The 17,524-nt window shown below is 34.4% G+C and overlaps 2 protein-coding genes across 2 annotated transcripts; one reads left to right on the forward strand and one right to left on the reverse strand.

Annotated features, from left to right (window-relative positions):
- Positions 1–259: 259 nt before the first annotated feature.
- On the forward strand, positions 260–2,531 carry LOC111376727 (protein C2-DOMAIN ABA-RELATED 4-like). The gene is made up of 4 exons (XM_022999710.1): positions 260–445; positions 1,387–1,482; positions 1,792–2,089; positions 2,328–2,531. Exons 1-3 carry the CDS (start codon positions 332–334, stop codon positions 2,086–2,088), a joined length of 507 nt encoding a protein of 168 aa, XP_022855478.1. The 5' UTR covers positions 260–331; the 3' UTR covers position 2,089; positions 2,328–2,531.
- A 10,922-nt stretch (positions 2,532–13,453) lies between these two features.
- LOC111376720 (MLP-like protein 28) lies at positions 13,454–15,778 on the reverse strand. The gene is made up of 5 exons (XM_022999698.1): positions 15,601–15,778; positions 14,625–14,679; positions 14,434–14,521; positions 13,891–13,923; positions 13,454–13,537 (listed from the first exon to the last, which is right to left on the reverse strand). Exons 1-5 carry the CDS (start codon positions 15,776–15,778, stop codon positions 13,454–13,456), a joined length of 438 nt encoding a protein of 145 aa, XP_022855466.1.
- Between the last annotated feature and the right edge of the window lie 1,746 nt (positions 15,779–17,524).

Here is a 17,524-nt window from a genome sequence, read left to right on the forward strand (position 1 = left end):
TATTAAAAAATATATATAGTATTTTAAAAATAAAAAGTTCGGTGCAAAATTAAAATAACAATGATAACAAGGATAAGTAATTGAGATTTTTCCGTTCAATTATCAACTTGTTTTTACAGTGATCAACGATTAAATGATGGTTTAAATATCATTTTGCAATATTAATTATAATAGAATCCATTACGCTATACGTGTCCTGCTACAGAGCGTTAATGACTGGGCGGCCTCTCCTTAATTTTCTTAGTGTTGAGGAGGTCATTCTTCTGCATAACAACTTGGCTTAAAAACAGATTTTTTTATTTTTTTGAGAAGAAAATAAAAAATTACAGCAATGGATGCATTAGGTCTTCTCAAAATTAGGGTTCGAAGAGGCATTAATCTTGCTGTACGTGATGCAGCTAGAGGTAGCAGTGATCCTTATGTTATTATCGCCTGTGGCGCCCACGTACGTCATTTTTCTTGAATTTTCAGTCTGTCTTGCTCATTATAGATAAGATAAGATTTGAATGATATACGTCTACATGAACATAAACGTATTCATGTTGTAGATCAAGTTCAACATGGTCTTCTCTTTAAGTGTTGCCATCTCCCATTTAATGATATTGTGCACGGATATGGTTTTAAGGAAAAAATAAATAAATAAAAAAAAAAAAAATTGGACCTTGCTGAGGGGCACGTGGAAGATTGTATTTAAATAATATATATGTGATCCTCTTGAACAATTTTTGCTTTTAGGTCGACTGATTCAACAATACATTACAGGAATCCGGTTTTTTGCCTTTAGTGTGCAATGAGAAATTCTTTTGAAACACGAGAAATAGTTATTCTAGATTAAGAGATAACAGGCTTTCGAGTTCTGATATAAATCAATGGGGTTCGTGGAATTTAATGATTTAGATTTTTTGTTTCTTTTTTGAGACATTAAAACCAGAATCTTTGATCGAAAGATTTCATGCTCCCGTTTGGTTCTGTTTTTTCAAGCCAAAAAATCAATTTTTTAATCGTTACTTAACATTGTCAGCCGTCATTTTTTACCTCTTTAATCATAGATGAAACCCACTTTTCTATATAATGATAAAAAATTGATTCTCATAATCAGCACCAAACATGCTCCATACTTGAAATTTCTGTCTCAAATCTGCATTACCTTAGTTGATAGCTGTTCATGGTCACCTCAATTTTTATTTTGAAGTTAACTGGCTGAGTAATTCTTCGGTAAGATAGTAATGGTATTTTAATCTTGATTTGGTCGTCGTGTAAATTGGAACTTAACTACATCTGAACCCCTACGTTCACCACGAATTTTACTTACTCTGAGTTGAGTGGTCGCAAAACTTTCTGGTTTTCATGCTAGAATGACTTCTGATGTTGAACATGTCACTGCAGAAAGTTAAGACTAGTGTACTGAAGAGCAACCTCAACCCCGAATGGAACGAGGAGTTGACCATTTCCATTAAGGATCTGAATGTTCCTATCGTTCTAGTACGTATCATTCTCCCATATTAATGAGCAATCAACTTCAGAATAACAGGAAGCCATATGTTTAGTGATGCTTGTTGATGAACAGCATTAGCTTTCTTTTCTCAATGTGGTCGATTCAAATTCATGATTGGATTTTCAAATACATGAGCCGGTTCAATTATCTTGAATTTTGACAGAATTTCCATTATGATTCAGTTCTAAACTCCAAGATGACACAAATACTAATTCTTCTCCTATGCTCGGTATTAGAAGATGGAACAAGGAATATATGTGAAAATTTGAATCACCATTTATGTCTTGTACTTTCAGACAGTGCATGACAAAGACACATTTTCTCTGGATGACAACTTGGGAAAAGCAGAAATAGACATCAAACCTTATATAGAATGCTTCAAGACTGGATTTAGAGGAGTCTCGGATGGCATTACAATCGAAAGAATTCAACCGAGTGAGCAAAATTGCTTATCTGAAGAGAGCTGTATTATCTGGAAAGATGAGAAAATGACACAAGACATGACTCTTAAGTTGCGAAAAATTGAATGCGGTGAAATAGAACTCCAAATTGAATGGATTAATCTTCCTGGTTGTAAAGGTCTTCCCAACTGAGGTACGATCTAAATCTATTTGCCGTTGGTTTGCACACTTCCGTTCTCCTGCCCACAGTAAAAAGTCTTATCTTGCCAACTTTGAAGAGAACCGTTCTCATGTGACGTTAGCAGATGGGTAGTCTTATTCTGTCCACTGTTGGCAGGAGAACAATTTCGTTAGTTTACATATCCCCGTGTAACTCTATACTATCTCATTCAAATTTATAAAATGACTATGCTTTGCATATATTGTTGTAGGACATAATACAAAAGGATGCTGGAAAAACTCGGAGGATTTATTTGAGATATGCTGTGTTGGTGGCCTAATGGGAATTAAAATGCTCTTTTAATAAAGAAACAGTTGTAAGGGGTTTGCCAGATTTTGAATAAATGTACAACTCTTTTATTTTACTATTTTCGTTGTGCAACTATACTTTTTAATGGAGGCAGGGTTACAAAAATTTTTTATTTTTTTTTATTTTTATTTTTATTTTTATTTTTATTTTTGGTGAATCTTCTACGAGTTGAATTAAACTAGATTATGCTTATATATTAAATTGGGTTTTGTTACAAGTATAGGGCCACAAGGGCCTTGTATGTGCCAGGGAACCAGCTGCCCCCACCTTTCCAGGGGCCATGTAGCTAGGGATGTCAAATAAGTTGAGCGGCTCATCAGCTCGACCGTTTAGCTAGTCAAAATCTGGCTCGTGGGTGGCTTGAACTCATCAAATGACAAGTCCGAGCTAAGCAAGAGCTCAATCCCACGAGCCATTTTGACTCGGCTCGTGGGCTCGTAAAAAAATATGAATTTTTTTTCTTTTAAAAAGGTCCAAAATATGCAAATTTACCAAATTTTTTTTATAAAAAAAATCACGAGCTCGCGAGCGGCTCATGGGCTCGACTTAGCCCGGCTCGTCTTTCACGAGCTCGGCTCACCACTAGCCCGAGCCGAGCTCGTGGGTTAAGGGGCCGAGTCGAGCCATCCCTACATGTAGCCCTGGTCAAGTAACAAAATCCTATTATATTTCATAAAAGTATAAGTAGGTATTTTATGAATTATGCTTCTTGTATATTTCTTGTTGACAATAATATTGACATATCCCTATTTGTAGGAAATCTAACTATTGATTGGAACAAGTATTGTTAAAATTAATGTACAAAAATTTGTTAATTCACATGATGTCAAATTTGATATACCTAGAACGTAATTGATTATTTAAATTTTATATGTTTATGGCATTCATTATTTTTGTAAGTCAAACAATCATTGTCATTAAGAGTTGATAAAAATTACGAGTCTCATACAATATGTGATTCAAAATGAATTTGAGAAAAAATGAGTTTTATAGAATGGGGGTAAACATGCTTAATTTACTGCACTTTGATTGATTAGAGATTAAGCCTCGTTTGGGCTTCATTTTTCAAAATAATATTTTTCTAAATTTATTTGCAACCATATTCTCTCATAAGGTAATATTATGAGTAAATTAAAATTTTTTCCTTATTTTTAATCATGCATTCTTCAAAAAATCACGATTTTAAAACATATTTCTTTGAAGATCTCATTTAATGGAGATCAAATAGGGTAGGGCTGGACAAAACTCCCGAACCGAACCGACCGAACCGAACCCGAACAGAACCGAACCTGACGGTTCTTCTCGAGTTAAATACCCGAACGGGTATTTGAATCAAGAACCGACGGGTATGGTTCGGTTCTCGGTTCTAGGCCAAGACCCGAAGAACCGAATAAGAACCGAATCTCCATAATTTTTTTAATTAATTTATTTTAAATAAGTAAAATTATTTTATTTTTTCTAAATAAATTTGTTAACTAGTTAATTTAGTTCAAACCATAAAATATGATTTTCCTATTTCTAATATTCAGTTCAAAATCGACTTAATCAAATTAACCTCAATTTTATTCAAATCTGTTATTCTACTGTAGTATCGTTTCTACCGGAGAAAATCGAATTAAAGCTTTACAACATCTCTCTTAATTATTTTGAACTCTCTATCTTTCTCTTTCTGTGATTTTAATAATTAAATTTATGAAGAATTCAGCAAAGAGAGACGCGAAACACATAAAATTGAACTACGTAATTTTATAAGAGCTAATATTAAATATATCATTAATTAAATTAACTTAATTTTGTATATATTAAAAAATTTAATTATAATACGGAACCGAACCGGACAGAACCGGACCGAACCGAACCGAATGGAACCGAACCCGAACAGTTCCGTAATTAAATTTGGACCCGACGGTTCCACTTACTAAATACCCGAAAATTTCAGGTCGGTTCGATTCTAACGAGAACCGAATCGAACCGGACCATGTCCAACCCTAAAATAGGGTGCTAAAATAAGTATGTTTGATTGGTACTTAAGATCAACTTTTGCCACATGGGCTGTAGTATAAATGGGCCTGATGTGTTAACGAATGAGTGATTAGTGCAATTTGCTCACTTATTTAGATCACATTATTAAACATTTATATCGTCAAATTATTGAATTTTATTTAATTTGGGTTGATTTTTGTTTCAGTGTTTGACCCGCTTCGAAGCAATTGGGAAAGAAAAGGATAAATTGACGATTAAATAGAAGTTGTGGACCAAATCTCACTTGAATAAAAGTTGGAGGATCAAAAGTAGTGGAATAATGAAAAAAAAGGACCAAATTGCATTAATTATAATGGAATGAGCCCTTGAAAGATAAATTCAAACTAATCGAGCTTAAAAGTGGCCTTTAGTTGTCATCGATATTTAGTTGGGCTACAAAAGGTCTACGTGTGGGATTGATAAAAAAAAAAAAAAAAGGATTATGCTTGTTGTACATTGGAGGCTATATCTGAGTGTCCATAATGGAAACAATTATGTAACACCCAATGTTCATGTAGCAAGGTCCAAAAATATATATATACAAGGCAGAGAGATTGAAGGGATTTGGACCTCAAATTGGCGTGAAAGACAAGTGGCTGCTGGTCTATAATATATATATACACACAGACACGAAAGAAAAAAAGGAAAAAACGGCTGCCATTATATGTATTCCACACGCCAACTGGAGGAGAGCGACGCCGTCTGTACGTGATATATATTGATACAAAAAAAGCAGCAGCTTGACGGAATTTGTTGGGGAGTTAAATTATATATATATATATATATATATATATATATAGAGACACACACACAACAAAGGCGGCTGCCGGTTTAATTATCTATATATACACAGCAGTGTGCAGCTGAAGGAGACACATACAACTTCCGGCAGATGGTTTATATTATGTTCACATATATAGGCGGCTAGAATTAAGGGAGAAAAATGGCAATCGGGCGCGAGGAATTCAAATACATTGAACACGGCAGCTAGAACATATACGTCTACGTGCACCCGGCTGGAATTGAAGTATATATCATACACACGCAGAATTGGGACAGCAGAACACAATTAACGGCCAACTATTTTGAAAAAGACAGCAACTTTCATCTGGATATTAATCACGTTCCGTCAAATTTTGGTGGTGTTGTTCCAGTTTTATGTATTTAATTCCAACATTATGTTATGCTAATCCCTCTCTTGTATTGGATGAAGATGAAATATTTGGTTATTTATTTTTTATTCAAGACACGTGGCTTAGTTAAATTCTTGTAATTCTTGATTAATCTTGTATGCTTAATTTTATTATTTGATTTTTTGACCACTAATTAAATAAATGGTTGCTTGTTGTAGTACTGGGAAGCTTACAATAAGTCTAGAACCCTGCTAGATTAACATGAGTGCAATAAATTTTAGAATTAATATTTATCACATGTGCGATCTTTGAAATAATGGTGAAATTTAATACGTTCTATTCATTCGAATTCGGATTAGGAATAGATTAGGATATAGATTTAATTTGTTTTAGAAAAAAGTTAATTACAATAGAATTATCGATTATCAAGAATACAAGTACGAAACTAGTTACGTAGTTAAGAATTGGAATAAATTATAGGGAAAATTGCAGTCGAGGTACCAAACATTTCGTTTATTAGCAAACGTTGCCCAAACCTTAATTTTGTACCATTCACAGTTCCAAACTTTTCAAAAATATGCACCGGAAGTCCAAATGGATGGAAACCATCCAATTAACCGTTAGTTGACCAAAACTTTTGATTTTGACCAAATTTGGTAAGGGCATTTACGTCAATCACATATTTAACCTTTTAAAAATAAAATTAAGCTAAAAACAAAAACAAAAAGAAATTTGCATCTTCATCTCTTTCACCCCTACCCTACCCCGACGGATCATTGGAAAATGGGTTTTCGGCGATCGCACTTAATTATTTTTCTTTTCCTCTTCCTCATTTTGTTCCTGTCTAATTCTTCCTCCTTTCACTTCCCCAAGAGACATAAAAAGCACAAAATTGATGGCCCCATCAAAACGATTGTAGTACTGGTAATGAAAAATCCCTCCTTTGATCACATGCTTGGATGGTTGAAAAGCAGTCGTCCAGATATCAATGGTCTTAGCGGATTCGAATTCAACTGGGTCAACGCCTTCGACTCTGGCTCTACTCCTGTATACGTTTCAGACGACGCATTTTTTATTGCGTCGGACTCGGGTCACTAAACTCAAGCTATCCGGGAACAGATATTTGGGTCAAATGACATGTCGTCAAACCCAACGCCGATGAACGATTTTGTGCAGCAGGCAAAGGCTATGGGGGTTGATGGATTGTCCAAAACCGTTATGAGTGGGTTCAAACTAGATCTGGTACCGGTTTATACTGAGTTGGTGAACGAGTTCACAGTCATGGATAGGTGGTTTGCCTCAGTGCCTGCTTCGACTCAGCCCAACAGTTTCTACGTCCACTCCGCCACCTCCCACGGCGCCTCAAGTAATGTTAGGAGTGATGGAGCTGTGTTGTCGAGGGTCTAATTTTCGGATGGGATTGGGGTGTGGGCAGGTGGGGTGGGGTGGGGTGGAGTGGAGTGCAGAAGACGCTGTTGATACTTGTTTTCATTATTTATTATTTTATTTTTATTATGTATTATATAATGGTTAAAATTACTATTTTAACCTTTTAAAATTGGTCAAAACTTGGTCAAAATCAAAAGTTTTGGTCAACTAACGGTTAATTGGATGGTTTCCATCCATTTGGACTCCTGGTGCATATTTTTGAAAGGTTTGAGACTGTGGATGGTACAAAATGAAGGTTTGGGCAAAGTCTACTAATAAACGAAAGATTTTGGTACCTCGATTGCAATTTTCCCTAAATTATAATAATAGGTGGATTCATAATCCAATACACTTTTCCCATATACGTATTAAATTCGAATTTTACAAGTTTTCATAGATTAAGTTAGGTTAATTTAGAATAATCACAAACTACAATCATTTTTTGTTTTGCTTACTCCGAATCCAATTAAAGACTAGTATACTCAATTAAATTTTATTTCTTATGGGACAATACTCTCAACTCATCAAATCTATTATTTGGCAACAATCCCGTACGCTTGCGAGTTTCGAACGAACAATGCGCGTTTAAAATACTGAGTCGTACCATAAACTACATTGTTTGGGCTTCTCATTTTAACCCATAACAGGTCATACAAACAATAATATGCAATAAGGGAAAATTTCATATTTAAGAATTTAATTATGACTCATTTCAAAATTACGAAACTATGTTTAAAACTTCAAAAATCAGATACTATTAAATTTTTTTAATAAAATAAATAATTAAATATATTAAAGTCATAATTTTACATAATTTGGTCACAAATTCTCAAATTAATTGATTATAATTTTTCTTAACCACAATTCAAAATTTTGATATTTTATAGATCACAAATTATTTCTCGATAACAAATCAAAAAATTTATAGGTCACAATTTATTTTTCGATCACAAATAAAAATTTTTATAGGTCACAATTTATTTATTAATCACAAAATCAAAATGTTTATAGGTTATAGTTCATTTTTCAATCACAAATTATTAAATTAATTGATCACAAGTTATTTCTCAGTCATAACTTAATAAAATGTGTGTAACAATCATATTTTTTAAGTCACGTGTTATATATTGATCACAAATCACCCAATTTATTGGTCACAAACACTATTTGTAATCGGCGCCACCAACACCATGGCGCCACCGCCACTACCACCCCACCATCATCGCCATCGCCTACACCACAATCGTTTGCAACCACCACCTCACCATCGCTAACAAGGCCAGATCCACCATTACAACACTTCACCAGTGCTACCACCAACAAAAAACACCCCCCCAAAAACTAACAAAAATTCGACTACCTCTGCCAACACCAATGTCAACACCACCATTGAATCGTCGTCTCCAGTGCCACCATCACTGTTACTATCTTAGTACAATCACCTGCAGTACCACCATCACCTCCCCAAAACCCCCAAAACCATCGAAAGATGAACAACTATTGCCCATCCAAAAAAAAAAAAAATCACTGTCGCTGTAGCAATGATCTGCACCATCACTACTACGATATGTGCCACTGCAAATCGTGAGTGCAGTCATAATCTGTGCCATCACGATCTACAGCCGCAATTTACAAGCCTCCACTAATTCTCACAAAGAACGAATGACTTTACCCGCGATTTGTAGAGCCTCCAATGATCTGGGCTTCCAGCTATTCTACTATCACCTACAACGATGCATCTGCTACCACTAATTTCACAAGAAGCAACGCCAACCATAGTCACACCTCACTTGTATAGCTGCACAGCGCTTGAGTAGCGCTCGTAGCATCGCTTCCCGTCATTTTACTGTTGTGTAGTGTAGGTACCTAGGAACGTTTAAAAATATCGAAAAATCGCAAAGCTAAAATCAAGATTTGTAGATCTGAACGAAACAGTAAAAAACACAAACGATTTTTCGATCGAAGCCCCGAGGTTCAGCGATTGGTTAGATCGCCTAGTCCCCGTTGAGCATCCATGAAAGAATAAGCTCGAATCCACTAAATCACCGGCCTAAAATACAGCAATTTTTCGAGTTACAAACGAAACACACAGTTCTAGCCACAGCAACAATAAAATCGCCTCAGCAACACGATGAACTCACACAAGAGTTCATTAGATCACACTTTCTCTCAACCAACAACAGAAGATCGACAAGATCTAAGAGGAGAGAACCAAAAATTACAGAGAGAATTTCTAAACTCAAAAGAAGCTGCGTGTAAAATGAAAAAGCCCCAAACCTTAGACTTTTCAGCTTCTTTTATATGGGGGAAGCTAATTGTTTTATCTAATGGTTCAGCAGTCGCCACATGTCGAAATCTGGTGAAAGTTGTTATTATACAACAGAAAAATGCGTTTTGTTTTAATTTAATTTCAGCTTCCAGATTCTTCTGTCTTCTGGGCCATTAAATCGGGTCATGGGTTGGGCAACCCAATTTCTACATTCTCCACCTTTGCTGTCTTTTGTGCCTGCTCTTTTGTGGACTCAAAACTTATCTCTATTTCATTTTTTCTTATTACCTGTAAAAAAAACAAAATAATGAAAATCAATCTTCTTCAAGATTAATTAATCTTAAAGAATCAACAAACTTACTAATAGGGATTACCTTGATTCATTCATCTGTTGGATTTATCTTAGTAGGCATTTTGATCAATCTAATATCACCCATATTAATGATATCTCTAATAAAATGAAACTTTACATCTATTTACTTGGATCTATCATGCAAAATAGGATTTTTACTCAGAAAAATAACACTTTGGTTGTCTGAACACATCTCCACTTGATTTTCTATAAGTCCTAATTCATTAAGTAAACCCTTCAACCATAAACCCTCTTTAACTGCTTCAGTTGCAGCAATGCATTCAGCTTCGGTTGAAGACAATGCAACCAATTTTTGAAGCTGAGATTTCCAGCTAATGGATGTATCATTTATAACATAAAAATATGTAGTTGTAGACTTCCTATTGTCCGGATTACCAGTAAAATCTGAATCTGCATAACCCTTAAGTCTAAGTCCATTTTTATTAGTTTTGAACATTAAACCTAAGTTACTGGTTCCTTTCAAATATTTAATCAGATTTTTCATGCATTGCCAATGTATTTCACCTGGGTTACTCATAAATCTACTTAACACACTCATAGCATAAGCAATATCAGGTCTAGAGCATACCATAACATACATTACAGATCCAACAGCATTAGAATACGGAACATTCATCATTCTTTTATGTTCTTCTTCAGTTTTAGACGATTGATCAACAGATAATTTCATACCAGCAGATAAAGGCAAGCTAATAGGCTTAGATTCATGAAGGGAAAACCTTTTTACAACCTTATCAACATAAGATTTTTATGTTAGAAACAACTTTCCATTTATTCTATCTCTTTTTATTTCCATGCCCAAAATCTTTCTAGTTGGTCCTAAATCTTTCATTTCAAATTCAAATTTCAGATTTTCTTTAATTGAGTTAAGTGCAACAGAATTATGACAAGCAAGGAGCATATCATCGACATACAAAAATAGATAGAAAAAATCAGATTCACCTTCTTTATTATAATAGAAATAGGGATCATATTCTGATTTATTGAAGTTCAAACATTGTAAAAAAGAGTCAAATCTTTTATACCACTGCCTAGGGGCCTGGTTTAGGCCATACAAGGATTTCTTTAAGTGACACACTAAGTTTTCCTTTCCTACCGCTTCAAACCCTCTTGGTTGAGTCATATGTATGGTTTCATCTAAGGAACCATACAAGAAGGCAGTTTTCACATCAAGTTATTCTAACTCCAAGTCAAATTGTGTCACTATAGCAAGTAGAACTCTAATGGATGTATATTTAACAATCGGTGAAAAGATTTCAGTGTAATCTATCCTTTCCCTTTGATTAAAGCCTTTAGCTACAAGTCTTGCCTTAAACCTTTTATCACTAGCCTTAGTCTCACCCTCTTTAATCTTATAAACTCATTTACAGTCAATCAATTTACAATCTTTTGGTTTTTCAACTAAAGTCCAGGTTTCATTTTTAAAGAGTGAGTTCATTTCATCTTCCATCGCAGCAATCCACTTAGGGGATTCTTTGGAAGAAATAGTCTCTTCATAAGAGGCAGGTTCTATGTAAAACAGATCAGATTCAGACTAATCAGATGCAAAATCAGCATATTGATACCTGAAAGGAGGTCTTATTTGCCTCCTTTCTCTGTCTCTAGCAAGCTGGTAACCCTGCAGGTCATGTGCAGGCTCCAGATACTATTCATCTTCCAATATTTCAACATCAGAGACATTTTGTGGTTCTACCTGATGTGGCTCCACCTCAAACTGAGCCTTGTCATCAGTATTTTGGCTATCAAAATTAATTTCTGTGATAATAAAGTCATCCTTTCCCAATTTTTCACCAGATTTATCACTAAGACAAGGAAAGTCATCTTCATTAAAGATAACAAATCTGCTTATTATCACCTTATAACCCCTCACATCTCTTAACCACAGTCTATAGCCTTTAACACCTTCTCCATATCCTAAGAACACACCCTTCAATGATCTAGGATCCAGTGTTGACTCAGGATGATGTGCATAAGCTGCACATCCAAAGGTTCCTAGGTGAGAATAATTTGGCATTGAACCATTCCAGATTTGTTTGGGAACTTTGTTATTTAGAGAGCTAGAAGGACATCTATTGATAAGATAACAGGCTGTTTTTACATCCTCGCCTCAAAAATTTTTTGGAAGGCTAGAACTGATTAACATACATTTGGTCCTTTTAAGAATTGTTCTATATAACCTCTCGACAACCCCATTTTGTTGTGGGGTATAGCTCACAGTTTTATGTCTCATTATCCCTTGTTTAATGCAATATTGATCAAATTCGGTATTACAAAATTCAAGCCCATTGTCAGTTCTTAAAATTTTTATCCTCTTACCAGTATGATTTTCAATAAGTACATTCCATTCTTTTAAAATTGCAAAGGTATCAAATTTAGATTTTAGTAAGAAAATCTATGTTTTCCTTGAATAGACATCAGTTGTAAGAAGATAATATCAGTAATTAGATACAGGTGCAAGTCCCCATAAATCAGAATGTATGTATTTAAGGACATCTTGGGCTTTGTGCAGCCCTACCTTAAAAGACAGTCTGACTTGTTTTCCCATGATACAATGTTCACAAAAAAGTCAATTTTTGAATACTATCATTTCCAACTGCCCCTTGATGTGATAGAGTTTTTAAATCTTTTTCACTTAAGTGGCCAAGTCTTTTATGCCATAATTCTGATTTATCGGGATGTGTGATAGAATTCACAGAATTTTTAGGTGAAATTATTTCAGCACCTATTACATAAATTCCATTGAGCTTAGGTGAACTGACAATAAGTTCTTGATTTCTTGTTATATTTGTAAAGCCATTTTTAATACCAATTTGATAATTTCATCGTTAAGAACTCCTAGGGATATGAGATTTCTTCTAAGTGTTAATACATATCTTGTATGTTTTAACAACATGTGATGACCATTTTTAAATTTCAACAGCACATTTCCAATTCCCTTCACTTGGCATAACTCATCATTCTCAAGTTTTACAAATCTTCCATCCAGACTACAAAAGTCTGAAATGCAGCCAATATTGGGTGTCATATGAAAGAAACAACCTGAATCCAGGAGCAGTCCTGTTTAGTATTTTCAGATAGAGACACATAGGCAATTCCAATATTTGCTCCTGCTTCTTTATAATTAGCAGCAACTGCTAAAGAAGCATTTTCAGTGTTAGACCAATTCTTTTGGTCATTCGCATTTTTAAAACAATCTTTAATAAAGTGGCCTTTTTTCCACAGTAAAAACATTTTCTGTTACTGTTGTTGTTTGCTTTTCCTTTAATTGGTTTCTTGCCTTTTCCTTTGGTGTTATTCCATTGCTTTTTATTAAAAATTTTATTCTTGTTAAAGTTGGAATGACTGAAGTTACTTACTCCTTTAACATATGATTTTTGATTTGATGACACAGCCTCAACATGGAACACTTCTTTGTGTTCAGATTTTAATTCAAGTTCTTTATTTAGAAGAGAACTGTGAATTATTTCAACAGTGAGATCACTCCCACCATACTCTAGAGCATTTCTTATGTCTTTATATTTATCTCCTAGAGTATTAAGCAGGCCAACTACCTTCTGTTCATCAGAAATTTTCTCATCACAGTTTGCTAAGTCTTGTGTGATCCTATTAAATCTATCCATATTATCTCCCGTGTCAAGATTATGATCAAACTTAAAACTAAAGAACTGTTTCCAAAGAAAACATTTATTTGGTATAGTCTTAGTGAGGTAGTGCTTTTCTAAAGCAGTCCACAATTCTACAGCAGTTTTAGTTTCTCCTACTTTCCTAATCACAGTATCAGATAAGTGTAGAAACAAGTTGCTTCAGGCCAGTTCATCTGGTTCAGTTTTCCTAGCTTCTGATAAGGTTTCTGGCCAAGATTCATCAATGGCCTTAGCACATTTTAACTGTAACATGAGTGCTTTTATTTCTGACGCCAGAGTTTAAAGTCTCCATTGCCATCCCAAATTTGGACATATACCTTAGAGTTCATGGTGTGCAATAGTGTGAAATTGTTCACAAGTATAATAAAACGGATATATCACAGTAGTAATTCAGTCAACGGTATGTCACAAAGATCACTGTCTTATTATTCCAATTTCAGATTATGTATAGATTGTGCTTGGGTGTGATGTGTACAGAATTATATCACACAAATTAAGACAGAGTCAATGTACAGATCACTAAGCATGCAATGGAATTCAATCACCTAAACTTACACACAGTAAGCTACCAAAAATAGTAAGTGCAATGTATGTACCTTTGAAGCAATTATTCTCAGGCAGTCCAACACCTGAGAAGATCAATTTGAGTATTAGTACAATTCACACAGAATGTACAACAATTTAACTATGGAAATATAATTTTATCCACACACAGTGAAAGATTTCAAAAAAAAAAAAGTTTTAGAAATTACAGGTTTTTTGAACCGAAGCCCTAATCCCCAAAGTTTCTAGGATTTTCTTGGGGAACCCTAGACAGAGGTAGAGTTAGAGGAGGTTCAATGAAACCCTAGATTTGAAAAAACGATTTTATTACCAAAACAATACTCCCAGAACTAAATGTACCAACAATACTAAAAAAAGTCTAATTATTCACAAATACAATGTCTGCAGACTGCATGTACCACAACACAAATAAGAAATGTCTGTGAATTTCACCAAGAAAACAGGTTAGCCTACAGCTCACAATATACTCAAAGGTTATCACTACACTGCAGAATTTATAGAATACACAATAGGCTTCATTTATTTTGTAAAAGAAGATCAACACTAACACTGCAGGAGATCAACACCTACAGTACCAAGAATTTCTGTCTAATTTTTAAAACAGCACCAACCGGAGTTAAGAGAACTTCCAAAACCAACCAAGAAGCTTCGGTTACACTAATACTGCAGAGTTGAAAAAGGCACACCCAACAGTGCCTAGAAAAATTTCAGTATTACTCGAGGGAGAAAAGAGAAAAATAAAAAATATTGGCAGATCTTTTAAGACCTGCCATTTTCCTTTCGTCCGGCGACTCGAGTTTCAAACCCTCGACTAAAGGGGACTGAAACAAAAAAAAAAAAAAAAATTTTCCAAGCTCTGATACCACTGTAGGTACCTAGGAACATTTAAAAACATCGAAAAATTGCAAAGCTAAAATCAAGATTTGTAGATCTGAACGAAACAGTAAAGAACACAAACGATTTTTCTACCGAAGTCTCAAGGTTCAGCGATTGGTTAGATCGCCTAGTCCCCGTTGAGCATCCATGAAGGAATAAGCTCGAATCCACTAAATCACCGGCCTAAAATACAGCAGTTTTTCGAGTTACAAACGGAACACATAGTTCCAGCCACAGCAACAACAAAATCCCCTCAACAACACAATGAACTCACACAAGAGTTCATTAGATCACACTTTCTCTCAACCAACAATAGAAGATCGACAAGATCTAAGAGGAGAGAACCAAAAATTACAGAGAGAATTTCTAAACTCAAAAGAAGCTGCGCGTAAAATGAAAAGGCCCCAAACCCTAGACTTTTCAGCTTCTTTTATATGGGAGAAGCTAATTGTTTTATCTAATGGTCCAGCAGTCGCCACATGTCGAAATCCGGTGAAAGTTGTTATTATACAACAGAAAAATGCGTTTTGTTTTAATTTAATTTCAGCTTCCAGATTCTTCTATCTTCTGGGCCATTAAACCGGGTCATGGGTTGGGTATTTCAACTTGGGCTTCACAAAGAACAGCAACCCAATTTCTACATGTAGAGAGAGAGAGAGAAAGATGGGGTTGGGAGAGAGAACAAGGTGGGGGAGAGAGAAAAGGAGGCGACTATGGTTACATAGAAAGAGAAAGAAGAGATTGNNNAAAAAAAACCATAATTATATAAAATTTACCATAGTTGATGAGTAAACATGTCGATTAACCATATTTTCATACACGATCTAAGAAAAAAATTATTGACTTATCAAATTGTTAAGGGTTACCATGGGTATAGTTCCAGTAGATGACCGAACCAACAGTTCCCCACTGTCCATCGTGCAAATCACATTTCTGAATGTTGGCAGGGCTCATGCCTGATATATGATGAGGTCTCTCTCTAAATATTTCATGGAAAACATCTCCATCTGACTTAATAGCTATTTGAGAAACCAATTTTCCCATTATTGTCTTTCCCACAAATATTAGTAAAGAAACTAAGATAGAGTGATATGCATGGATACTAAGGTCTTTATATAGCTGTAATTTGTCCAGTATTGCTTGTTGATAATATTAAATATAAATTCAGGCAGATGGTGATGCGATCGAGTATTTGATAATTAACTACGTCCCAAACCACTACCCATCTACACATAATTTCGACGAAAATAAATAATGTACAAGTTGCCAAATAATTAGAGAATTGTTTAAAGAATATGCCATTTTCTAGACATCTCGTGATGGTTCTATAGTTGGTGTCTAAGAGTCGAGGTGAATGTGGGATAATTTGCAAGTGCTATAGGTTTTATTTCCGGTGTCTAAGTCAAGGTGATTGTGATACATTTGCAAATGCTACGAGTTTTATATACCGCGGACCTTAATTTCATACGCTTTCTGTATACAACTTAATTCATCCCGATCACTACAGATATGAAGCGAATCAAGAATATTTAGAGGTGAATGTGGGATAAATTGCAGCACATTTGCAAGTGCTAAGTGTCGTTCTATTTTCGTATCCAAGTCGAGGTGAATGTTTGATACATTTCAATAAATTTGTAATTGCTAGGGTATATTGCTAAATCTCAAAAGGGTCGATTCTTACCGACCTCTCAATATTATTGTACGATCAATGATTTGTATTTGAATTTCTTGAAATTATTAATTGGAACCTAAACACTTTGTTCCAATATTCAATATAAATTAAATTTAATTTTATTTAGTGTTAATATTCTTGACGTTATAGCCTACTCATTATTATTTTCAACAAGTATCAACATAATTTAATAAAATAGTCCATTTATATAAAATTAATAGGAGATTTGTCCCATCTTAGGGAATAGGGTGCCTAAGTACTATGTTGGAATCTTTTCTATGGTTTATTGACATATTACAGGGACCAAAGCGTCCTCAAATCAAAGAAATTATTGAAATGCATAAAAAGAAAAAGAAAAATCCTCATCTAGCCTTATGTTCTATTCTCTTTATGTTCGTGATATAAAGAAATATATCCATGCAAATATGTATTGGTTTATTTAATCGTATGGAGATGGATGAATCCCACAAGATTGTTTGAACGATATCCTTCAACTTCTTTAATGCGTCGTACCACTCTAAACTTGATCTATCTATCATTATTTATCTAATTAGTATAAGTCGAATAATTAGATTCATGTCCATTTTTAAGAGATAAAATTATTTTAATCAAGTAGATGCGTCTCTTGAGTCTTATCATACTCGTAAATTTAAAATCAAGCTCATTATACAAAGAATATGTTATTGAGTTTCACTGGAGTTGAAAATGACTCATTTAATTACACATTCATTTAGTCTATCGTCTCACACCACCTAAATTACGATTGCGACTACGTAACATTACTCTTATACAAATAAAATAGAAAATGATTACTTCCATCAATTGATTATGACCATAACGAGGTGAACTCGTAACGGTGAATGAGTTAAGATCGAATTTTTAATTACTCAACAAAGAAATTATTTTGGGGCAAATAAAATGAATTTGGGTCCCACCATATCACATGAAACACGTCCATTATTAAAAATGAATTTGGATCCCACCATATCACGTGAAACTCGTCCATTATTTTTCCATCAATTTAAGATTACGTTATTAATTAGTTAGCCGGTTCAATGAATGAAGAATTAACTTATTTATTTAATTATACTTCTTATTTAATGCTACATTAATATCAC

Source organism: Olea europaea, unplaced genomic scaffold, assembly GCF_002742605.1.
Source record: "Olea europaea var. sylvestris unplaced genomic scaffold, O_europaea_v1 scaffold1555, whole genome shotgun sequence".
Taxonomy (NCBI): Eukaryota; Viridiplantae; Streptophyta; class Magnoliopsida; order Lamiales; family Oleaceae; genus Olea; species Olea europaea.

Coding starts and splice junctions, on each gene's coding strand:
- LOC111376727 (XM_022999710.1), top strand. CDS start 332: ATGGATGCATTAGGTCTTCTCAAAATTAGGGTTCGAAGAGGCATTAAT. Junction 446..1,386: donor TTATCGCCTGTGGCGCCCAC/GTACGTCATTTT, acceptor ATGTCACTGCAG/AAAGTTAAGACTAGTGTACT. Junction 1,483..1,791: donor TGAATGTTCCTATCGTTCTA/GTACGTATCATT, acceptor TTGTACTTTCAG/ACAGTGCATGACAAAGACAC.
- LOC111376720 (XM_022999698.1), bottom strand. CDS start 15,778: ATGGGAAAATTGGTTTCTCAAATAGCTATTAAGTCAGATGGAGATGTT. Junction 14,680..15,600: donor CTACTGGAACTATACCCATG/GTAACCCTTAAC, acceptor TTTTTGTTTCAG/TCCCCTTTAGTCGAGGGTTT. Junction 13,538..13,890: donor TGAGAATAATTGCTTCAAAG/GTACATACATTG, acceptor CTCATGTTACAG/TTAAAATGTGCTAAGGCCAT.